The 24,889-nt window shown below is 44.6% G+C and overlaps 1 protein-coding gene across 2 annotated transcripts in view; it reads left to right on the forward strand.

Annotated features, from left to right (window-relative positions):
• TRIO (trio Rho guanine nucleotide exchange factor) overlaps positions 1 to 24,889 on the forward strand; it is a 365,512-nt gene that overhangs the window by 200,111 nt on the left and 140,512 nt on the right. For both annotated transcript variants that reach the window (XM_023218272.3, XM_023218273.2), the window contains 5 exons: positions 15,628 to 15,797; positions 16,792 to 16,966; positions 20,967 to 21,162; positions 21,881 to 22,047; positions 24,075 to 24,194. In XM_023218272.3, the coding sequence (XP_023074040.2) occupies positions 15,628 to 15,797; positions 16,792 to 16,966; positions 20,967 to 21,162; positions 21,881 to 22,047; positions 24,075 to 24,194 (828 nt within the window). The remainder of the gene's footprint in view (positions 1 to 15,627; positions 15,798 to 16,791; positions 16,967 to 20,966; positions 21,163 to 21,880; positions 22,048 to 24,074; positions 24,195 to 24,889) is intronic.

The following is a 24,889-nucleotide window of genomic DNA, read 5'->3' on the forward strand; positions in this document are numbered from 1 at the left end:
ATGAGTCATCTGTCTTTATTTTCTAAAATGATTGGTTTTTTGTTTCTTTCATTCCTATTTCCACCCCACATACACGCACACGCTTCTTAACTTAGAGGGTTATATCCCAATAAATCTGTTGTTGAAAATGCACTAATACCATCACAAAGATGAAAATTCCCAGGTTGAACCGTTGTAAGTCCATATGTTCCTCGACTTACATGTGTGATGGAGTTATGCCCAAATAAGTCCACCGTAAAGTTGAAAAATCAAAGTGAAACTATCTTAGGTTGAGGACCATTTGTTTGTACCTCCAAAGATGTCTTATCTTTAAACATACTCCCTAGCTTTTTTTTCTGCTTTTTATTTTGAAGTAATTATAGAATCACAAAAAGTTGCAAAAAAAAAAAAAAGAGAGAGAGAGAGAAATGGGCAAGGAGGTCCCGTGCATCTTCACCAAGCCTCCCACAGCGGTAGCCTCTTGTGTAATCTCAGTACACAAGCAAACCAGGACGCTGACTTTGCTGCAGAGCTTATTCACTTTCCACGAGGTTTAGATGTGTATGTGTGCCCGTGTGTATATGTGTGTTTAGTCCTATGCATTTTTATCATGTGTAGATTTGTGGAACTGCCATCACTTTCAAGATACAGAACCATACAGAATTTTCCCATGATCAGAGGGTTCCCAATGCTGGCTTCCTTCAGCCGTATCTAACCCCTGCTCCATCTCTAACCCCTGGCAACCACTTATCTGTTCTTCTCTGCTTCTATTATTTTGTTATTTCTAAAATGTTACATAAGTCATGCAGCATGTAACTTATTGAGGTGGCCTTTTTTTTTTGTTTTGACTCAGCATAATTTCTTTGATACACCCACTTTGTTGCATGTATCAGTAGTTCCTTCCTCTTTATTGCTGAGTAGTATTTCATGGTCTGGATGTATCACAATTTATTTAACTATTTGTCCATTGGGGACATTTGAGTTATTTTCAGGTTTTGGCTATTACAGGGAAATATACAGAAATTATGAACCATCCTTTCTGGGTGTTTGCGTGAACATGGTTTTCATTTCTTTGGGGTAAATGCCCAGGAGTGCATTTGTTGGGTCCTTTGTAGGCGCATGTTTAGTTTTAATTTAAAAGATGCTGCCAAACTGTTTTCCAGAATGAGTGTACCATGATACGTTACTACCAGAAATGTATGAGTGATCTTCAGCTTTTCAGCATCTCACAAGTCCGGGATTGCTTCAAGTTTGTCAGTGAGAATGGTTAAAATCCAACATGTGACATTTTAGAGTAGAAAGTTTAACGTATATGATCATGCCTCAGTAATTTTTGTTTAATATTGAATTATTTAGCTGCACTCTTCAGTGCATTAAACTCTCTCTATATGCTCTTAAACATTTGGTTTCTTTATTTTATTTTTCTGACATGGGTACAAATGAGTAATTAAATATGTCCACCAGCCAGTGAAAGCAAGAGGAAAGTAACAGCCTAGAACTGTCGACTGCATCATCAGCCCCTGTGTGACTGAGCATTAGATTTGACCTTGGCATCACTTGCCACGTACTGGCATAGCATTATGTCTTTACGTAGACTGCAGTATCTAGTGTGGCATACTGATTTTAAAAAACAGGTGGTCTTCCCATTGGTGGGAATATCCAAAAAAATAGATCTAGTCAGTTTTGTCTTTCTATAAAAATATAATCTTTATTGAAATAGTTGAGAAAATATAGTATAACAAACATACCCGCTAAATTTGCCGAGTGATCTGGGTTAAGTTACTATGTAGTACCTCAACTTCCTTAGCTACAATATAGGAATAATACAGTCTCTAAGGGATGTGAGACAAATTACACATAGAAAGCACCTCAGAATGCTTTTCTTAGAGTAGCTGCTGGTCAGTGTTCTTTTTTCCTGTCTCAACCCTGATTGTGACTTGTCGATATAGATAAAATAATAGAGACTTTAAAGTAAGGGGCAAATTTACAAATATCTAGGTCTGATGTTGTCTCTACCTCATTAATCTCTGGGCAACAGTAACTGCTTCATCTACTTCCTCTCTTCCTCCGAGTAATAACCTTACTCTGATTCTGTTCTTAACATCAAAACCAAAAGCCTTTCGTGGGATACACACAACTCCGTCCAACTGCAGCTGCTGCCCCTCAGGACAGAGTAGACTGCTGGGAAGAACCCTTACCCATGGTTCCATTCATATTGGCAAAAATCACTTTGTACACATCACTAAGTACAAAGGATTTAGATCTTAGAGCCCAGCTAAAGTTTCAACAGAAATAAGTGACTTTTTTTCCCTCCAAATAAACATTTATAAAGCATTTGTACTGGCCAGTGGGAAAAGAGTATATTATAATATTACCTGAAAAGAAAGTCCTTCTATCAGAATAACTTAAAACACCAAATTTTTTTCTGTAAGATGATGTAAAATTGTGGTTTAAATTTATACAACTTCTATTTTTAACATCAGATCAATATTTTCAAGTAGAGAGAAGTTTTATGCCAACAGAGAGCTTAGAAGTTACTGTGGGAGACCACGCAGCACTGATATACCTGACACCTCATAGTCACCGAGTAGATGATTCTCGTGTGAAGGAATTAACAATATATTATCTTCATTTGTAACGCAGTTTTTCGGTAGGGATTGATTGAAAATATAAGACTGCCCACTGACTTCAGATTTTATAGTTTCTGGCTGAGGGTCACTTCTAAATGGACGGTTGTAAATACCTGCTTTAATTAGCTGTTTGTCGATAGGACTTGATTAATGCAATGTAAAAGGTGAGACACTTCAACACAAGGTCAAGAGATGCAGTGTTAAAGGCTTAAAATGCCCAATTAGAAATAGGTGTACATGAATAGCCCTGTTTACTTGATTTTTTTTTTTTTTTTGGAGACATAATCTCACTTGGTCGCCCAGGCTGGAGTGCAGTGGTGTGATCTTAGCTCACTGCAACCTCTGTCTCCCAGGCTCAAGCAGTTCTCCTGCCTCAGCCTCCCAAGTAGCTGGGATTACGGGCACCCATCACCATTTTAGTAGAGACGGAGTTTCACCAAGTTGGCCAGGCTGGCCTCAGACTCCTGACCTCAAGTGATCCACCCACCTCGGCCTCCCAGAGTGCTGGGATTATAGGCATGAGCCACTGCGCCCAGCCCTGTTTACTTGTTAAATTTCTGTTTTAAAGGGCATTTTATGGTTCTGTTTCTTACTTTGATACTCAGCTTCATAAACTAAATATTTTGTTATCAAAGAACCACAAGTCTTTGGTTCAGTGAGGAAAGAGGTAAACGTACCTGTATGTATTTTCGTGTGTATTTCCGACACATTTGTACTGATTTGTGCCGTTGTTCTTACTGAACAGGTAGGGAGATTGGCCAACAATGTATTAGCTAGAGTTTTGCCAGGACAGCTTAAAGGCTCCAGATAATCCAGGCTTGGAGAGACTGATAAGGATTTTTGGATTTTGTTATCATTTGTTTGTTTTCCCTTCCATTTGTTGAAGTATAAAATTCATAACCAGAAGCCCAAGGAACGGTTGAGCTTTCTGCTTGGGAGCTGTGATGTTGGTGGACAACAAGCAGAAAGCAGACCCCATCATCTCTCACTTTCCCTCTTGGTCTCCTCAAGGGACCAGTCTCCAGAGCTGGGCCAGAAGAAGCGAAAGCCCAGATGATGAAGGCTTTGTAAGGAAAGACTCATTTAATCTTAGTACGTTTAAGCCTCTGTTCTAGGACAAATCAGATCCCTGGGTACCAAAAGAACTTGATAATTGTATCCCCGTGTTGAGCATATCAGTCCAAGCAACTGTGGGAAAGTGAAGGGATGCCAGAAGCTGAAAACGCACTTGTGCTTTTTAAAGAAGGTGGATTTCACGCATTACTCAGAACGAGGTTAATCCTAGGCAGAGTTCTAGAGACAATTTTTAAACCGCTGGTCAAGAAAAGTGAATGAGGCCGGGCGCGGTGGCTCAAGCCTGTAATCCCAGCACTTTGGGAGGCCGAGACGGGTGGATCACGAGGTCAGGAGTTCGAGACCATCCTGGCTAACACGGTGAAACCCCATCTCTACTAAAAATACAAAAAACTAGCCGGGCGAGGTGGCGGGCGCCTGTAGTCCCAGCTACTCAGGAGGCTGAGGCAGGAGAATGGCGTAAACCCGGGAGGCGGAGCTTGCAGTGAGCTGAGATCCGGCCACTGCACTCCAGCCTGGGCGACAGAGCGAGACTCCGTCTCAAAAAAAAAAAAAAAAAAAAAAAAAGAAAAGTGAATGAACAAGTTATTACGCATTAACTTTATTTTGTTCTCTAGTAGGTTTTTGGCTTGAGGAAGGACATGTAGTGGAATTAGTGGGTGGGCATTTGACTAGGCCTTTCAACATGTAATTTGTAGACAAGGAAGGACAATATGCGCTGTCTCTTAGCATAGTTACTAGAATTAGACTGTTTGAATGGCTATAATAAAAGAATCAGCCAAGGGTGTTAGCACGAGACCAAAACTCTCACCGTCCCACACTGATCTCGAGGTAGAAGATGGCAGGAGGCAAGCTTCTGATAGTAAGACAGTCCTCATACCCCACAGGTACGTAAGGAAGTCACTTCCAGTCTAGAGCCACAGTTAGATCAGACGTCCTGACTGACAAAGGTAGTGACGGGCAATGATAGACCAGTCATCTCAGGTGGACCTGAGGTCATGCAGAACAGACTAGTTTAATCCCTGGTGTCACCAGGGAAGGAGTGCATGTATATGTGTGTGCACGCGTGTGAGCATGTGTGTTTTTTCTGCATGTGTGTACACAGACATGCACGTGAGCCTGTTTTTCCGGCATGTTCATGTGTGTGCACGCATGTGAGCATGTGTGTTTTTTCTGCATGTGTGTACACACATGCACTTGAGCCTGTTTTTCCTGCGTGTATATGTGTGTAGGGGAAGAGAGTGCAGTCCTGCCTTTTAACTGACTGCATGTAACCTGTTCAGAACTTTTATGTCTGTATGTGACATCTGGAGAGACTGCTCATCCCAACTCAGGCATCCAGAAAACTACTTTGCTGTGTTCAGCGCGATTTTTCTTAAAAATGGGCACATTTCCAGCATATAGCAAGGACAGGCTTAGTGCCATAGCCAAAACAATTGTTGCTGCATTAAAAGCTTTGCAAGTGAGACTGTCAGTGCAGGGTTTGGTGAGTGGATGACGTCAGCAGTGCTGGAGGGAGTTTGCAGCGTCAGGTTGCAGGTTGTCTGTTCTCATGCAGAAAGCCTGTGAGTGGTTGAATTGGTTCGGAAGGTGAGTGCATCAAATCTTGACAAGGGCTCGTCAGATGCGTCAGATGATAGGATTCAGATCCCAACAGATCACAGCACAAATCAGTCACAGAAAGTTTCATTAATCAGTTTTAATATATGAATGTTTTGAATCAGTACAGAATAAGAATCACACAGGTGGCAACAGCGTGTGTTTAACGAAGAAATGGGCTTACATATGTTATTTGATTGAGTCCACAATGCTGTCATGCCCCCAAATAACTCCTTCCACTGTGGTGACCAGGGGAAGCCGTTGTCTTGCTTTCTGGCTGCTGTTTGGATCACGTGGGTATTGTGTTCAGTTGTCCAGCCCCCATGTTGTTTTGTTTTGCTTAATGAATATCACATCAATTTAATGTGTCTACTCTGGGCAAAACTGACTTGAGGAGTGTGAGAGTAATACAAACAGGATATATTCCAGAATGATCATCTAGTAAGAGCATGCCCTGGAAACCGTATTTATAATATCCTCGAACAGATTACACTGATTATTTATACACTCTTCAGACTTCTTAGTGCTCAACAATTGATGAAATATCATTTCTGGGGAGTCATGCTTGTGTTTAATTTTCAGCAAGGACTGGTCACAGTTCTATTTATTTCTACTAGAAACATCTCCTTGGCAAGGAAAATGCCCTTTCCATTTTCCTCTTGTGTGCGTGTGCATCTGTGTGTATGTGCACATGCATGTGAGCATGTGTTTTTTCCTGCTTGTATATGTGTGTGCACGCACATCAGCATGTGTTTTTCCTGCGTGTGTGTACACATGCACGTGAGCCTGTTTTTCCTGCATGTATATGTGTGTGCACGTATGTGAGCATGTGTGATGTGTGTTTTTCTGCATGTGTCTACAAAGACATGCACGTGAGCCTGTTTTTCCTACATATATATGCGTGTACACGCATGTGAGCATGTGTGTTTTTCCTGCGTGTGTGTACACAGATGCACATGAGCCTGTTTTTCCTGCATGTATATGTCTGTGCACGTATGTGAGCATGTGTTTTTTCTGCATGTATGTGCACAGACATGCACATGAGCCTGTTTTTCCTGCGTGTTTGTGTGTATGCACATGAGCATGTTTTTCCCGCATGTTTATGTGTGTGCACTCACGTGAGCATGTGTTTTTCCTGTGTGTATATGTGTGTACACACACATGAGCATGTGTTTTTCCTGCGTGTGTGTACACGCACATGGACATATTTTTCCTGTGTGTATATGTGTGTGTACACACATGAGCATGTGTGTTTTTCCTGCATCTTTGTGTGTGTACACATGTGAGCAGGTGTGTTTTTCCTGTGTGTATATGTGTGTGCATGCACGTGAGCATGTATGTTTTTCCTGCATGTTTGTATCCGTATGAGCATGTATGTTTTTCCTGCGTGTTTGTGTGTATGCACGTGAGCATATGTTTTTCCTGTGTGTATATGTGTGTGCACATGAGCATGTATGTTTTTCCTGCGTGTTTGTGTGTGCATGCACATGAGCGTGTGTTTTTCCTGTGTGTATATGTGTGTGCACGCACATGGGCGTGTGTGTTTCCTGCGTGTGTGTGTGCACGCATATGAGCATGTGTGTGTTTTACCCCATTATTCCACATCCCTTTCCTTGCTCCTTTTTTTAAATGTTAAAGTCTTTTACTTTCAGACTCTTTTAGAGGAGTCATTTCATTAAACCTTTGGGAATCCCACGGAAGTGGCCAAGGTTAAGCTATGCTCTTCCCTTGGAAATGGAGAGTCGTGGCGACTGCTGTCTTTAGTACATTACCGGGAAGTGTCCAAGAGGCAGTTCTACAAGATGAGCCTTTGAAGAAGCCAGTCCTGTTTTCCATCTTTTGCTTTCAACATACGAGTTGAACTTTTATCTTTCTCCATTTAATATAAACCAAAATTCATCTTTTAAAAAAATGTTGATTTTTAACTTTTAGGTTCAGGGGCACATGTGCAGGTTATAGAGATAAACTCATGTCATAGGGGGTTGGTGTACAGATTATTTCTTCACCAAGGTACTAAGCATAGCACCCAATAGGTATTTTTTCTGATCCTTTTCCTCCTCCCAGCCTCTACTTTCAAGTAGGTCCTCGTGTCGGTTGTTTCTCTCTTTGTGTCCATGTATTCTCATTATTTAGCTCCCACTTGTAAGTAAGAACATGTGTAGTTGGTTTTCTGTTCGTGCATTAGTTTGCTAAGGATAACGGCCTCCAGCTCTGTCTCTGTTGTGGCAAAGGACATGCTATCCTTCTTTTTTATGACTGCACAGTATACTTTGAAAGGGGAGAATGTTGGGGGGGAGTGAGCTGGTGTCAAAGGAGCTCCAGGTCATGCTATACCCGCAGAGTTCAAGAAATGAAGTGTCACCCCGAGGAAGGCAGGCAGGCTGCGGGAGCATGGACACTGTCTGCAGGTCCTTGAAGACTTGTCACGGCAAGGAGGAATTACGCTTTGGCCAGCTGCAGTGAGAGACTGTGGCTGCTCTCCAGGTGACCTGATCCCAAGCTTGACACCCCTGGATAACAACTTTTGCTGAAGAGAGTGTCTTATCTTGTGGGGATGTTGGGCAATGGAAGGAAAATTAAAAATTCCCAAAGTCAGATTCTTCTTTTAGAATTGATACCATTTGGTTAGTTTAAGTCCATGTTGTTTCCTCTGTGAGCTTTGGCCCCAGGTCAGTCACGTCTGTCTTCTGTCCTACTTGGGTGTCATCACCACGTCCCCTGTGCCTCACCTGTACTCAGTCTCGCGCCTCTGCAGGGCGTCCACCCTCTGGTGCTGGAATGTCCATGCACTGTCCCATCTTAATGTGCATAGCTGCCCTGAATATGCCCCTGTGTGTGTTCTGCTTTTTCCTCCTTTCTTACATGTAATGCGTTTGCATGGATAATTACGTCATGATGCTAACTTTGATTTGTTCTCTGTTCCTCCCCACCTCCACCCCATACATCCTTCGTAAATTTTCTTTGATCATATTAAGGCAGCGGTCCCCAGGGACCAGTTGTGTGAAGACGATTTTTCCACACACCAGCGGTGGTGGTGGGGGCAGGGATGGTTTTAGGGTGAAACTGATCTGCCTCAGATCATCAGGCATTAGTTAGAGTCTCATCTCGTAAGGAGCACACAACCTGGATCCCTCACATGCACAGTTCACAGTGGGGTTCGCACTCCTGTGAGAATCTAATGCCACTGCTGATCTGACAGGAGGCTGAGCTGAACTCAGGTGTTAATGCCCCTCGCCTGCTGCTCACCTCCCACTGTGCAGCCCGGCTGCTAACAAGCCACGGACCAATACTTGTCTGCAGCCCACGCTTTGGTGACCCTTGTATTAAGGGATGTTTTATTCCACCTACCGAAGGATGAAAGGTGCTTCCCAAACTCATACTCTTCCTTAGTCAGGCCTCAGGCATGTGGACCCACAGTGCAGTTCGTCACTTCAGAGAGAGGAACATGTGGCATACGGTTGAGGAAGTTCCGTTTTTCTCCCTGGTTTTTATACCTGAAACTGAATCACATTTTATGTGCATAGTGATTGTCCTCTGAGATTCCACCTACAAGTTGCCATTGAAACTCCTACTTCTGCTTCTGCCTTGCAGCAGCTCTGGGAAGCTGTGGCTTTCATACTTCCCTTGCTGGCCCTGTGGCTCGCCCATTACCACAAGTACCCAGATGATTGTCTTTGTCAAAAACAAGAGTAGGGAAACAGATACCAATGGCAGCAGCTTCTGTTCACCAAGTGCTTGCTGAAGTTGAATACTTCACATGTGGATTTTCACTGTAGCTTTCCAGTTAGAGAAGATGTATGTAGTATAATGATTTCATTTCATACGGGAGAAAACTGAAGATAGGTGCTCCAAGAATTTCCCAAGACCACGCATGGGATAAGGACCCTAGCAGATCTGTTGGGCCCCTCGTTCCATAGCCCACCTCCAGACAGACACTGATTATAGCCTGGGTTCAAACTGCATCAGCTTGTACCCCACTGGGGAGCACAGAAAGGTTGCAGCTGCAACAATTCCCAGCTTAGGGCCCTGATCCTAGTTTCCACGTAACCGGAGTCTTGGTCCTTTCCCAGGGTCCTCCACCCCAGCCAGGTCCTCTCGGAGCCCTCTGCGGCGGGGTCTCCCTTTCCAGGTAGTGAGGAGGGGGCCTTTTCATCTCAAAGCTAGCTTTTCAGGGAATTTCTTCCAGCAGAGCTGTGGGGCCCATAGAGGCCTGTGGGAGGCTTCCCACATCTTAATCACTCGGGTTTTCACCACAGAACTCTACGTCCCTTCCTAGTCATCCTTCTGTGTGGATCCTGGTCCATGAGCCAGGTCCTGTACACACCTGCAGCCCACTTGTGGACTGAGTTCAGGTCCTCTTCCACCCGGCACTCTGGCCTACAGATCCCCTGGGCACCTCTCAGCAGTAGAGATGGCCAGCAGTAGCTCTGATGACCTCCAGGGGGCAGCCTTGCCTAACCCTGCTGCTGCCAGACCTGCTCGTGTTTCTCAGTAGAATCCAGACTGCTGTGAACTTCCATAGGACCCAACTCTTGCTGCTGGGCAAAGATTTATCTTTTTATTATAAATTTGCAGCATGCCCAGAAGTATAATTTTTTCTCTTTAGAGGGTTTTTCTCGTTTCTTTATTCAGGGATATTTTAGGCATCATATACACCATTTTAAAAACTTAAAAACAGACTTTCCTTGAATGGTGTTTCATTATGATATGCGCCCATTCACCCCCAGTTGATATTAGAAGTGACCTTTATCTAAGACTTTTTTCTCCAAATTGAATGAGAATATTTCCTGTAGGACCAGCCAGAAAAATTCCAAAGGGGCAAGTATTTTAAATGGTTAAAATGTGGCCTTGCTCCTTCTGCCTCATTTAGTTGGTCCTTTTTTAATGTCATGATCCCACGATCAGTTCCTTCGTGGTCTCCTCGGTACCTGTGGCTCTTCACTGGTTTCATCGGCCAGCGGGAGGGTGAGCACATCCAGCGTGCGGTAAAATATCCAGGATGTTGCGGGGAATACACTAGTTGTGTGTGGTGGTTTTTTTTTTTTTTTTTTTTTTTTTTTAACTACCAGGTGGAAGGGAAAACGTTTGACCCCTAAAGATTCACGGCACTTCCCCTAGAATTGAGAGGAAGTGATTTCTATAGACTCTAGCAGACTAATTCTAGCACGTTTTCCTCATACTGTACTATTTTTAGGAGTAAAAAGATATAAATGTGGGATGATGTTAAGTTTACTAGACCAAGTGACATATTTTGAACAATTGGTAGGAACCCAAATGTGTTTTGAAAAATATCTAGAGAAAGATTTTAAAACTGTGATTTTTCTTATTATGAAAAGAGTTTTTCTTGGAACGAAAACAGTAACAGTGACTAGCATTTACTTATTTCGTCACTCTACATTGTCTTCTCATTGAAACCTCCAAGCAACTTTTTTTTTCTTTTTTTTGAGACGGAGTCGCCCAGGCTGGAGTGCAGTGGCATGATCTCAGTTCACTATACCCTCTGCCTCCCAATTAAAGTGATTCTCCTGCCTCCGCGTCTCAGGTAACGGGAACTACACGCGTGTGCCACCACGCCCAGCTATTTTTTTGTATTTTTAGTAGAGACAGGGTTTCACTATGTTGGCCAGGCTGTTCTCACACTCCTGACCTCAGGTGATCTGCCCGCCTCGATCTCTGAGTGCTGAGAAATATAGGCGTGAGCCACCACACCCAGCCCCAAGCAACTTTCTGAAGCAGGCATTATTACCATGCCCATTTTATAGATGAGAAAACAGCTGGATCCAGGTAACTCGTCAAAAGTTACACCCTAGGAAGTATTAAGTCAGTACTGGAACTTAAGCAATCTGCGTTCACAGCCTACACTCTTAGTCATTTTTGTCTGTTACCTCTTAGGAGAAGTGTTTGGTTTGAGTGATCGTTTATGGAGGAAGCACTCATAGTGACTCTCAGGCTGCTGCAGTGGAGGTGTATAGAAGCACAGCTATGCATCGTGCATGCGGCCAGTTCCGGGTCATTTCTCGTCTTCTCTTCACCAGAGTATAAAAATGAGACTTGGTAAAATGCTTTTGTATCTTAAATGGTAGTTTTGGTAGTATTTGCTGGAGAAGAGGAATTTTGCAGAGGTCCCCACCCAAATGGGCAGCCTGCCCCCCTTCCTGTACCACAAGTTGGGTCCTTGAGTGAGGCCTCACAATGAGCGGGACAGGCTGCTGATCTCCCAGTTCAGGGCCCAGACGTCCCTGAGCCTTGGCTGGCCGGGCTTCAGGGAGAGGGCCCAGCGGTGCCGGGGGCCTGACCCCTCCCGTCTGAGCAGGGCTGGGAGGGTGGTTGGGACACCTGTATTTCAGGGCCTTGCTACAAGATGTGTCCTGTTCAGGATATGCAAATTCTCTACTGCTGCCTTAAGTAATTTTGTTCTGTTTTGCCGATTTTGCTGTTTTTCTAGTAGGCTTTTTGTAAAAAGTGCTTTTGTTTTCTCAACAGATTTAAAAGAAGAGATACCAATTTCTATTAGTGGCGTAAGAACCTAGCTAAAGGAGAGTGCAGCTACAGCCACAGGCTACCATTGGCTCCTGCCAGCAGGGGACCTGGTTTCTCAGTGCCCAGAAGGGCAGCTTGTCACCAAGTGAGCCAGATGCCCTCCTGCTGCGCTGCAGGTTTAATATTCGAGTCAGAATTGGCTCCTTTACCTTTATTTTCAGCTACATTTCTTCCAATTTGATTGGAGTGAGAGAAGAGCAATGGGCTGCAGGATTGTAGAGTGTCAGCTGTTTTCGGAGGACCTTTTTCAGATGTACATTTGCTTAAATCATTCACTTCTGCTCCAGGTTTGAACATGAAGTGCAGAGGCGGCACCGTTGCTAGCATCTCAGCAGTGTGGCAGAATAAAAAGTTGACTCTGCAGAGTCCCCTGTTGATTCCTTAAGTGTTCTCCATTTTTTGTCCATTAATTAGTACTATAGTTATCACCAGCAGGGCACCCGGGAGTACTCCATTTCCTGGGTCCCACTGGACAGTGACGAGGTGGGGGCAGCTTCAGTGAAGCAGTGTATTCAGGCGGAAGATACACTTGAGATTTTTGAGAGAAAGGAGTGAAATCAATGGTTTATTTTCTTTGTGAGCAGAATCAACGCAGTTGCGCAGCACCGCGTTTTCATCAGGGTCCATCTGAGAGGAATCGGAGGGCGGGAGGCTGCAGTGGCTGCATGCGACTCAAAGGGTTTGCCTTGGGAGTGAGTGGGTACCCTCTGTGTGTGGCCAGTTGCCCGCCCCACCCCACCACCTGCATGTGGAGAGCAGGTTACCATCTTAAGTAGAAACATCCATGGATTGGATAATGTCATGGATGTTTTTGATTAAACATTTTGACTCTTTAGTGAAACATTGCAGCCTTCTTCTGGTAATTGGTTAGTTATAGCTCAGTGCAGCCAAGTTGGCACATACTTGGTTTCTTTGAGCAAATCCTGTTCAGTTAATTTAAGTCCATCCGTATAACCAGGGTAGTAGTTCTGTCCAGAGCATTGCTGCTGACGGGAAGCCCTCCGGTGTGTCCTCTTTCATCTGCTGCTCGTAGCGACGCCCTGAGGTGGCATTAGCATTCCTAGGGTCCCTGTTTTAGCAAACCGAGTCTCTTGAGAAAGTAAGTGATCTCTTAGGTCACACAGCTAATGCTTTGTAAAGCATTTCCTAAATCCAGATCGCCTTACTCTAAGTCTTATAATACTGTTACTTCTATACTATGTGACTTAGCAATTTAGAATGTTTTTCATGGGAAATGTTAGTGCAAATTGGAAGAGTCCTTCATGCTATGATCTTTCCTATGTATAAATGCAGCTGCCATGTTCATGAGAATTCAGAGGAACACGAAAGAACAAGAAAGAATCTTATTGATTATAGACCCTTTATAGATGGTGCAGGGCATCAGTTCATATTTGGTGAGTTGATGAGTGGCATTTTCATGTGGAATTATATATTGATGCCAACTGTGGCGAAGTATTCTTTCTGATACTAGCTTTTGGGCATATCACTTCATCACCTGGGGCTTCTCTTCCTTAATCTAGAGAATGAAAATTTTGAACTGGCCTATCTCTAAAACCCCATTGATTAAAATTCTTGAACTGTATGAAATTTGATAACTTAGACACAAAAAATAGGTGGATAATATGAGAGAAGTTAACAAATGTTTTATTTACTTTAATGTTTTCAGTAAAATTAATTCTTAGGACACTGAGTAATAGGACTGAAAAATAACTTCTTTGCCAGCACTTTTCTTATTTTAAAATTGGCCTGCTGTATTTTGAATGTGTATTGACCTGTAAATAACAGTAAAAGTATATTTTATGTATGTAAATATTGCTCAGGGAACAAATTGTAGTACGGAATTGATACTAAGATTTTCTTTGTTACAAGTGGAAGTCAGTTTCTCTATGCATATTTCAGAGAAACTAAGTCATCTGGTAATAGTGTGTTTTTAAAGATATGTTTGACAGCAAAAGAACACTTAAAAGCTTAGCTTGGATTTGCCATCATTAATAATTAGGGAATTGCAAATTGAAGCCATAGTGAGATATAACACTCATTTAGAATGGCTTAAGTTAAAAAGAATGACCACATCAGTTATTGGTGAGGAAGTGGAGGTATTGAAACTCTCATACATTGCTGGTGGGAAGGTAAAAATGATACACCACTTTGGAAAAACTTAACAGTTTGTTAGGAAGTTAAGCATACACCTACCATATGATCCAGCTATTCTACACCTAGATATTTATCTAAAAGAAAGGACATCATAAGTTCATACAGAGACTGTGCCCAAAAGTTTATAGCAGCTTTATTTGTAGTGGCTCCAAACTGGAAATAACCCAGATGTCCACCAGCAGATGAAGGGATAAACTGTGGTTTCATACATAAAGGGACTGCTATTCGACAGCGAAAAGGAATGAACCCTTGATACACACAGTAGTGTGGATAAATCTCAGGGTAATTATGCTGAATGAAAGAAGCTGGACAGAAAAAAAAAAAAAAAAAGTACATACTGTCCCATCCAGTTCTAGAAATTGTTTTAGAAAATGCAAGGTAATCTCTAGCAGCTGAGAACAGGTGAGTGCCAGGGAGGGAGCAGGACAGAGGGCATCAACCAGCTTTGGGATGAGGGAGAGGCTCACGGTGAACTGGGCGTAGACAAATGTCAGAACTCACATTGGACACTTTACGTTTGTGCAGCTTATAGTACGTCAGTTAGTCCTCAGTAAAACTGTTTTGTAAAAAGCTTGGCTTGGAAGCAGAAGACCACATGCACACACAGTTTCTTTCTGCACGTACAGTTTTGACTTAAGAGCCTTGAGGCAGCAGGCGTTGGACAGGGTGTCAAGCGGGAGGTCCCGACTTGCCCCGTCTCGCCAGCTGAGCCGGCTGTTCTCACTAGGCGTGCAGAAGATGTGTGAGCTGACTCTTAGTCCCCGAGGAGGCTGAAAGCATTTCTCCACATACAAACCACTGCCAAGCCACCAGGGCCTGCTTAGTGTAATTAATTGTCTTTTTCGGTTCCATGAATAGTACCCCAGAGATCTGCAGGAGTTAATGGACTTGCAGGAAGTAGGCTCTGCTCCCCAGCTCCCACCAGGCCCGAAGTCGTTCTTGCCACTCTCGTTCCAGGGTGCCTTTGCTCCTCTAGGTCTCCAGCAGCCTGTTTGATGGTGGTGGCAGTGGAGGTGTCCGCGTCTTTTCGGCATGCACACTCTTTCCGTCAAAGGCCCGAACTGTTGGCAGCCTGACTCTGGGGCCTGGGCTGGTGCCGTCACCTCCCTAGCTCCACACCCTGGTCCCGGGCCAGGCTCGGTGGTGAATTGCTTTCACCACATTGTGCACTTCCTTCTGTGTGCTTCCGGGGGAAGTCAGTGGTTTAATAATGAAAAATTGAAATAAAAGTGTCCACCTGCTAAGTAAGAGAGCCTGAGACATGACAGAAGGTGTCTTATGTCAGCAGATGTTTCTGTGGACTGAGGGTCATTTCTTATTTCCATCGCACTCTGGATTGAGCCTCAGGAGAATGGGAAAGAGCAGTTTCCCTTCCCTTTCCTTTTTCTCTTTTGTGACAGTGCTGCCCGCCTGTTTATTTTCCTCCCTGCGGCGGTGGCATGCTGCTTTTGTTGTGCATGTGTTCCGCTGGCAGTGGGACTGGATGCCCCTCCCTCCTGTCCTTCCTTCCTTCCCTCTGGGAGCGGTCTGTCACCAGTCCCCTCCCAGGGCAAGTCATATACCGTCTCCGCTGGGGCCACTTGGACACCGGGCGGCCCACCTGGTGGTGCAGCCAGGCCGGCCGGCCTCACCCACCTCTCCCCTTCCCCAGCTGTGGACGTGGCTGGAGGAGCTGCAGAAGGAGCTGCTGGACGACGTGTATGCTGAGTCGGTGGAGGCCGTGCAGGACCTCATCAAGCGCTTCGGCCAGCAGCAGCAGACCACCCTGCAGGTGACGGTCAACGTGATCAAGGAAGGGGAGGACCTCATCCAGCAGCTCAGGTGGGCCTCACCCTGTCCTGGTCCAAACGGATTCTGAAACCCTGCCTGTGACTCCCCTTCCCCTTTTACTCTTGTGAGCAGTCAGCTCTGATTCTCTGTCCAGCTCAGTGCAGAACAAGTAGCATCGTGAAGGCAAAGGAGAGAAATGGCTCTCTTCTCTTTTCTTTTCCCCTCCTTCCTTACAGTTTAACTTCATAATAGTTTTCGTTACAACGTTGACTAATAAGCCACATAATTTAATTTTAATATTTTCTCTTAGCATCCAACTAGTAATTATTGACACTTCTTTATACACGAGATTAATGTGAGCCTCCGAGGACTGCGCCCTCAGGCTGGTCTAGAGGACAGCAGTATTCACCTCCCAACGTCCAGATTCAGCCAGGCCTGCAAGGGGCAGACACCCACCCCCAAGCGCTCTTCAAAGCAGGATATGGAGGCAGAGCCAGGGTTGGTTTTGTTTCCTCTGGAAGCAGATTTTTTTTATTGGGTCGGGGGACCATTTAACCCCCTACTGTATCACTCAGGACAGTTTCTCAAGTCGTTGACTGATAACTTTACATGATGTTCACTTTTGCTGGGAGAGACAGCAGGCAGTTACTTAGAGGCTTAATTGATTGCATTAAAGGTTAACCTCTCATGTCCAATATGATTCTGTCGTTTATACTAACCAGGTATCATCCGTTTTTTACTTAACAAGAAAAGTGGCTAAAAATACAACTCTAAAGTGATTTTCTATAATTATTAGCCTTCTTACAGAGTGATTTCAGAAAATGCCAGAGAAGTTCTTCAGTGTATCCTCAGATTCAGCAGGATTGCTCCGAGGAGGAAGCCTAATATTGTTTTACAGGGGAGCAGCCCGCCCGTTCCATTTTCTGAGACAAGCAGTGCAGCTTCCTGCCAGCTTTCTTCCCCTGAAGATTTGCGTGGCCGGATCTGGTATCTAACAATGTGTGACTTTCTCATCCAATTCCTGTTCCTCTGTGCGCTCTCACAGGGACTCTGCCATCTCCAGTAACAAGACCCCCCACAACAGCTCCATCAACCACATTGAGACGGTGCTGCAGCAGCTGGACGAGGCGCAGTCACAGATGGAGGAGCTCTTCCAGGAGCGCAAGATCAAGCTGGAGCTCTTCCTGCAGCTGCGGATCTTCGAGAGGGACGCCATCGACGTGAGTGTCCCGTGGCTGGCGCCTGCCTGCCTGCCTGCCTGCGGGAGCCCTTGGCTTCCTCCACAGCACCAGTGCCCTCTTGTCTCTGCCCCGCTCAGGTCCTGTGCCCTCACCACACCCCCACTCTGCACCAGGAGGGGTCTGGGAGGGAGAGAGGGTTCCTGGAGCCTGGAATTGGATCATCCCTAGGAGGCCAGGGGCTGCTCAACCCTGGGCCCTAATGTTGGAAACAGTAGAGCAGGCAGCTCCCGTGGCAGGAGCAGAGCACAGCAAGCGCCGAGCAGAACCGAAGGAAGCCAGCACGGCTTTCTCTCAGTCTTGGGGTGTTTAAACCTTGATTGGGTCGCACACAGCACTCCCTTGTCCTCAGCTTAGGCACAGTCATCAGCTTCAGGCAGCAGCCCTCCCTGTCTTCCTCCCTGTTGTCTTCTCATCCTTCCCCCTCTCCTCCTGTCCTCACCCTCCCCTGTCCTCTCTCTCCTACCTTCTCTCTTCCTTGCTTCCCCCGTTTCTCTTTCTGTCTTTCTCTCTCTTGCCCTTCTCTCTCCCAGAGTGGGAATAATCCTGACTTGTGGTCATAGCATTTTAGATAATAGAAAACCCAATTTCCCCTCCAAAGAGGTGTTCTCAGATTATCCCTAGTTCTTACCTAAACATGGACTTCTGTACCTTATATGTGGACGGGAGAAAGAAGTTACAGGTGTCTTTTATCTTTCTTCAACAAAAAGAGAGTGGTTCTGGGTTCTGTGCTTAGGAGGAGCTCTCTTTTTTGACACCGTGCGAGCAGAAGTCAGTCTAGTCGCATGAGTGCGAATTTACCTGGGAACCTGACGAAAGGAGCCAAAGCTCCCCTCCGCGGGTGAGCCTGCTCTCCTGGAGTCTGGCCACTCTGTACAGCTAGTGGCTGTGACGGTCCAAAGGCCTCCTCCACGTACCTCTGGGCTGCCCTGTGGTTCCTCTGTGACTGCTGATAGACACCTGCAGAGCACACCCTCTTAATATTTATTTCTTGTCTCTGGTTTGGAACTCATCAGCAGTCCTTGCCACTCGGGCTGGGGATGGCGGGGCTGTGCGTAGCCTGCCCTCAGTCACCTCGGCACAGGAAGGACCTTCTGCCCATAGTGGGCCGTGTGGCTTCCCCTGGGCCTGTCTATAGGCCTGCCCTGGGGAGTGGTTTTGGTTTGTGGTGCGAGGGCCAAATCAGCCCCGCGCAGGACTCTCTTGGATGCCTTCGCTTGGCCACTTGTCTAAATCTCCAGCACTGTTTTCATTAACAACAACAGACCTTTTTGGCTCTGCTCATTCTCGTCATTAGTGAATAACAAGAAAGGAGTCAAACCCTAAACACGTGGCTTGGTGAAATCTACTCAGGTGTTCTCAGAGTCTTGACCTTTAGATCCACATGGAGCTATGCAGAGAGGAGGCACCTGCACGCTGCACTCTGCCCAGTGAGGGCCTGCCATGGCCTCCCCAAGGTAGCAGCACAGACTAAATGGGAGACCAGCCAGGCCCACTCCCCTCTCTGACTTCAAAGGACTCACTTTTGTAAAACTTAGCTGCATATTGAATATTTTCAACTAGGAAACACAAACCAACCAGAAGCATTAGTTGCAGTTTTTCTTCCAGGACATTTTGATACTTGAAAAAAAAAAATTGATTCATTTATCTTAATACTATTTTAAAGAGAAAAAAATTTTTAATATTAAAAAATTGTATTTATTGTAAGTATATGAAAGTACTTCCAGTTTCGTTGAACCAGATCAGGAAACAAAAACATACATTTTTCCCCCAGCGAAGCCACAAAATTACAAGTGTCCTAGATAGAGCCAGCGTTTCAGAGCCTGGGGGAGTGCATCCTGAATAGAGGAAGCTGTACCTGCAGCCCAGTCTCAGGCCAGCTTCAGATATAGTTCAGAAGCTGTTAGAAGATCACAGCCTGAGAAGCTCTGTTCTCTTTAATCCTGAAAAATGAAAATCTGAGCAGTTTCGGCTTTGGCCAGGTTTCCTCTCTTATCCAGGAAGATGCCACATCTGATGGCCCACAGGAGTATGGAGTTATGTTTTAAAGTTTATTATGACCGGACGTGGTGGCTCACGCCTGTAATCCTAGCACTTTGGGAGGCCGAGGCGGGCGAATCACCTGAGGTTAGGAGTTCGAGACCAGCCTAGTCAACACAGTGAAACCCCGTCTCTACTAAAAATACAAAAATTAGTCAGGCGTGGTGGCAGGGGCATGTAATCTTAGCTACTCCGGAGACTGAGACAGGAGAATTGCTTGAACCCCAGAGGCGGAGGTTGCAGTGAGGGGAGATTGCGCCATTGCACTCCAGCCTTGGTGACAAGAGTGAAACTCCATCTCTGAATGAATGAATGAATGAATGAATGAATGAATGTCTTCAAAGCTATACAAAAGTACAGAGGACAGTACAATGGAACTACCGTGTGCCTGTCCCACAAATTCAGCATGATTTTACCAGCCTGGTCAACCTTCTTTGGTTATTGCTGTGCTATAGTGTTTTAGAGAAAATCATTGCCAGCTTATTCTTTCACTTCTAATGGCTTTTCTAAAAGATGAGGCCATTTTCTTACATCCCCACAATCAACTAAATATCTCCCCAATTTAACAGTCATTTCTTATTGTCATTGACTCACAGCGTGTTCAGATTGACGTGGGTGCCTCAGTTAGGAGGCACGTGAGGTTGGCGCTTGTGTTTAATGGTCAGTTTCTTAATCTAGAATTGTCTCTCCTTTGTCCTCCTCCCTTTTTTTCGTGCCATCATTTGCTAAAATAACTAGATCGGTTGTCAAAGGAACCAGATCCCACATTCAGTGTTTGTTCACTTGTATTATTTTAGGTTGTGTAACTTTTAGTTTCCCTGGTGTTTCCTCTAAACTTAGAAGTTAGATGCAAAGACCTGATTCTGGTTCTGTTGTTGTGCAAGAGTCTTTCCGAGGTGGTGCATCGTAGTTCCCCATGCGAAGGCTGGGCCTGTCTAATCCCACTTCCCTGGGGACCCTGAGGCCAGTTCAGGCACCATCATGCTGAGCCTTCTGTGGTTAAATCCCCTCAGCCTTTTTCTCACAGTAGTTCACTATGTGCTGATGATCATTGCTTATGAGAACGTGAAAACAATTTTCCAATTTTATTATTCTTTCTGCATTTAATAACTAGATTAATCTATAAAGAGGAATTCTTCATTATAAAATGTTCTTTTATCTTTTAGTTAAGTGCTAATATTTAGGATAATGATTGGTTTTCTATCTACTTTTTTTTTTTTCTTTGAGAGAGGGTTTTACTCTATTGCCCATGCTGGAGTGTAATGGTGCCATCTCAGCTCACTGCAACCTCCGCCTCCCAGGTTCAAACGATCCTCCTATGTCAGCCTCCCGAGTAGCTGGGACTACAGGCGCATGCCACCACGTCCAGCTAATTTTTGTATTTTTTGGTCGAGATGGGGTTTTGCCATGTTGGCCAAGCTGTTCTTGAACTCCTGACCTCAAGTGATCCTCCCACCTTGGCCTCCCAAAGTGCTGGGATTCTAGGCATGAGCCATCACCCCCAGCCAATTTACTGTCTACTTCTAGTAGAAACCAAATACTTTTTTCTTTTCTTTCTTTTTTTTTTTTTTTTTAACTTTTAGCTTCTCTTATTATTTTTGAACACCGTTAGGAATATTAATGGATTTTTGTATATACAATATATTTTACATCGTTTCGGTAATTTATTTATCTTCTCTTTTGGTATCTTTGACCAGTGGGAACCCCTTCGTCTGGCTTCTGTGTCCATTTATTTATTTATTTATTTATTTATTTATTTATGTTTAATTTGTTTAAACAGCTTTATTGAGGTGTGATCCGTACACCACCAAAGTCATGCATCTTAAGTGTTTGACGTCTCTGTTCTTTGACAGCGAGACATCTCTTCCTTACTTGGTACAGAGTGAGAGGTGGCTGCGTGTATTTATTTTTTGTCTTGATCTTAAATACCTTCCCCTTTCAGATTATCTCAGACCTCGAGTCTTGGAATGATGAGCTTTCTCAGCAAATGAATGACTTCGACACCGAAGATCTCACGATCGCAGAGCAGCGCCTCCAGCACCATGCAGACAAAGCCTTGACCATGAACAACTTGACTTTTGACGTCATCCACCAAGGGCAAGATCTTCTGCAGTATGTCAATGAGGTCCAGGCCTCTGGTAAGAGGACTCATTCCACCTGTGTCCGTTGTGATTTCTTCATGTCCTCATGGCAATTCAGTTTATTTCAGTGGGATGACTGCACATTTTGTTAGTTCCTACGATATAGGTATTCTAGATACCTGTTCTTTAAAAGAATGTTTTGCATTTTTATGTAATACAGTCACATTCTAACATGGTTAGAGTACTCACCCATGATATTCTCACATACTATTTTAAGTATCATAAATTTTAATTTTACACAATGACATATCGTATCTCTGTGAATGAACTATAAATCCCAGGAAAACATTTTCACTTTCTTTATTTTCTTAGTTTATATTTTACCAGCAGATGTCACTATAGGTTCAGAATTGTATTAGAAACTTAACAACAACCTGCATATTGCATTATTCATTTCACACAAATTACTTACTAAAGAAGAAACTGCATGTAATGAGGATAACAACAAAAAACCCTGAAATTCACTCATTTGTAAAGAATGCTACACTTCCCTAGTTATCAGTGTGGGAGTAGAAATGGATGGGATGTGGACGTGGATTGATTGCCTGTACATGCTTTGACACACATTGCCCTCCTTGAACTTGCCCTTTAGCATAGTGGCTTGGCGCCTCGCTGGGCAGATCATTCACAAAAGCAGGTTTTGTGCCATCCGCCCTTTGAGAACAGAAGGTTGAAGTGCTAGCTGAATTCTAGGGTCTCCCTTTAATGTCCACAGGCGTGGAGCTGCTTTGCGATAGAGATGTAGATATGGCAACTCGGGTCCAGGACCTGCTGGAGTTTCTTCATGAAAAGCAGCAGGAATTGGATTTAGCCGCAGAGCAGCATCGGAAACACCTGGAGCAGTGCGTGCAGCTTCGCCACCTGCAGGCAGAAGTGAAACAGGTGAGCAAGCGACTGGATGCTTGGGGAGCTTGCGCTACAGACGTTTGATACCTCATCGACTTCCTGGAAATTCTGACCTGTAGCACTGGGGAGGATTGTGCCCGCTCAGAACACAGCTGTCTTGATATATAAGATAATGCACACATACACACACCCGCCAATACAGCCTTGCCTAATGTGTGAAAAGGGAGCCAGTGGCCAGGATGACTGGCTGGCTGTTCACCCAGCACGGGCAGCACTAGAAGGTAACAGCCCTTGGTTTCTTTCAATATTGATAGTCTGTCTCTTGCTTGAAACCCTAAGCATATTGCCTCTTATATGACTTTTTCTGCCCAGTACTGTTGGGATCTGGATTGTTTCTCAGACTCCATATGCCTGGGTCATTTCTTGTGTTATCAGGATACCGTAATACCACATCCTGATGGCATGACAAAGTGAAAATAGAACATGGGGAAGGGATTGCTTTTGGCTCAGTACCAGTGGGATTCTATGCGTGGATATGACATTTTATTAACTGGCTTGATGGAGGGAGAGAAAAGTTTATGGTGCCCTGAAAGATGCAGAGAAAGCAAACAGAAAGTGAGTTTGGTTGGAGGGGACTTAAGATGCCTCTGGACCATGAGCAGGAGGTGGTGCAGAAGTAGGTGACACTCACACCGGAGCAGGTAGACTCTTCGGTCAGAACTATTGGAAAGAGCACCTTTTGGTCTCCCACATGCCATCTGTAGCGTGGGGATTTTTACATATAAACAAGTGTTGTGACCTGCTAACAAGTGCTCCTTCTTGCAAAAACACAAACCAATTTATTTAAGAAATAACGGAATAAATAAATGTATCCCTTAGGATTTGCCTTTGCCTATAACAGAGACTAAAAAATAGTGGCTCTGAAAAGGTGTTTTCCCCATGTGACAAATCAGGATATAGAAGATAGCTGGTCTGCATTTAGTGCTCCCGTGGTACCTTAAGCTGAGATCTTGGTGATGGGCGGCCTTTCCCTTCTGGTTGCCAAGTGGTTGTTGTAGCTCCAGCCATCACCTCCATATCCCAAATTATCAGGAAGGGGAACACATAATGAGAAAGAGGCAGCCCCTCTGTCAGAAAAGAAATATTTTCACAAACTTCCCCAGAGATTCCTGCTTTGCTTTCATTGGCTAGACTTGTACATTACTGTAGCCAAGCTGTAATAGGAGCTGAGAAGTGGTTTTATTGTTTAAGCCCTCTTCCAAAGTTGGGGTTTTACTTAGAAAACCCCAGCCACAGAAGTGGTTTTATTGTTTAAGCCCTTTCTCAAAGTTGGGGTTTTACTTAGTTGGAGTTTTTCTAAGTAAAGCCCCAACTTTGGGAGAGGGCTTAGACAATAGAAGTACTTCTGTGCTAAGTAAACGAGAGGGCAATAGGTATTATATAGGTTACTTGAGGTCTCTTCCACACCCAGCTATCCAGAAGACCTCCCACCATCTGTGGTTTCCACTGTCAGAATTGACTTCCTCTGAGTGTGCGTGCAGTTGAGAAGCTCATGGTTTGAACCTGATCGTTGTAGCACAGTGTTATTCATACCTTTTTTATTATGCCGTTCAACACTGCAATTAAATTGGAAAATGAGTGCGTGAAATAAATGAGTTCCCACTTTTCAAGCAGTTGCCAATTTTTCAGTCCTAAAAATGCTGAAAGAGAATGAAAAACGCTTTTCTTGATTATCAAGGAATTCTTGGTGTCAGTAGGTTTTCTAAAATGTAGCCCTTAATCTGTTCTGACTTGTGGACTAGTATCAACAAGCCACTGGACCCTCCACCTTTTCATTTCCCATTTGCTACTAAAAATAACAGAACTAATTAAAAAGATGCAGCATTTGCAATCAGGTACCACGGAAGAACATCAGGCTGTTGCCAGGAGGATGATGAAGCCGTCAGTGCCTTGTACCTGCCAAGAGCAGCTGGACCACCTTGCACGCTCACATCTCACCCCTGATGGTCCACAGGATTCTCTGGAAAGTCCGCTGCTTGGAGTTACCCTGTGTAATGTTTCAGGTGCTGGGTTGGATCCGCAACGGAGAGTCCATGTTAAATGCCGGACTTATCACAGCCAGCTCGTTACAAGAGGCAGAGCAGCTCCAACGAGAGCACGAGCAGTTCCAGCATGCCATTGAGGTAAGGGCACTGGGCCTGTCTGTGCTTTGGCTCTTTCATTCCTCGGAACAAACATCCTGAATCCCCCACACGGCACTGACCATGGGAGCCACACGGGGCTGGATTGGTAAAGACAACTCAGAGGACCCAAATTGACAGTGCTTCTAAGTCTGCAGTTGATTTCAGGAGAGGGAAACAGTGTGGCGCCACGGTGAGGTGAGGATTTGCATCCCAGACAGGCAGCCTCACTGCGAGGATCCCAACGGTCTCAGAAACCAGGGGGTTCCTGTTGTTCTCCTATTGTAGGGGTCCTGGCAAGATGCACTTTCTCTGATCTGGAACAGCTCAGAACAAAGGAGCCCACATTGCAGTCTCAGCTGAGGTTTTCTAATATCTTTCTGGTCTCATAAGTATGTTTCTCCTATGTTACCAACCTCAACCAAGCAGAGAGCTCACCAAGACCAGGTGTATATCATGAATTCATTATCAGTCAGTAAAGGATGCGGACAGCAGAACTCCTCAGATTCCTGCTTCAAAGTAGCCTTGTTCACCTTGACAAGGGTCTGTATGCCAGAACTGTAGCAAAATGACTCAGGCTAATTCCAGGCCTGATCCAATTCACTGTCAGCGTGTGGACTAGTGATTTTTATTTTTTTGGTACGGGTAGGGCACATGGGTAATGGTTCTGATTGGTAGTGGTGAGGTAATGTCAAAGG

The sequence above is a fragment of the Piliocolobus tephrosceles genome, chromosome 4, assembly GCF_002776525.5.
Source record: "Piliocolobus tephrosceles isolate RC106 chromosome 4, ASM277652v3, whole genome shotgun sequence".
Classification (NCBI taxonomy): Eukaryota; Metazoa; Chordata; class Mammalia; order Primates; family Cercopithecidae; genus Piliocolobus; species Piliocolobus tephrosceles.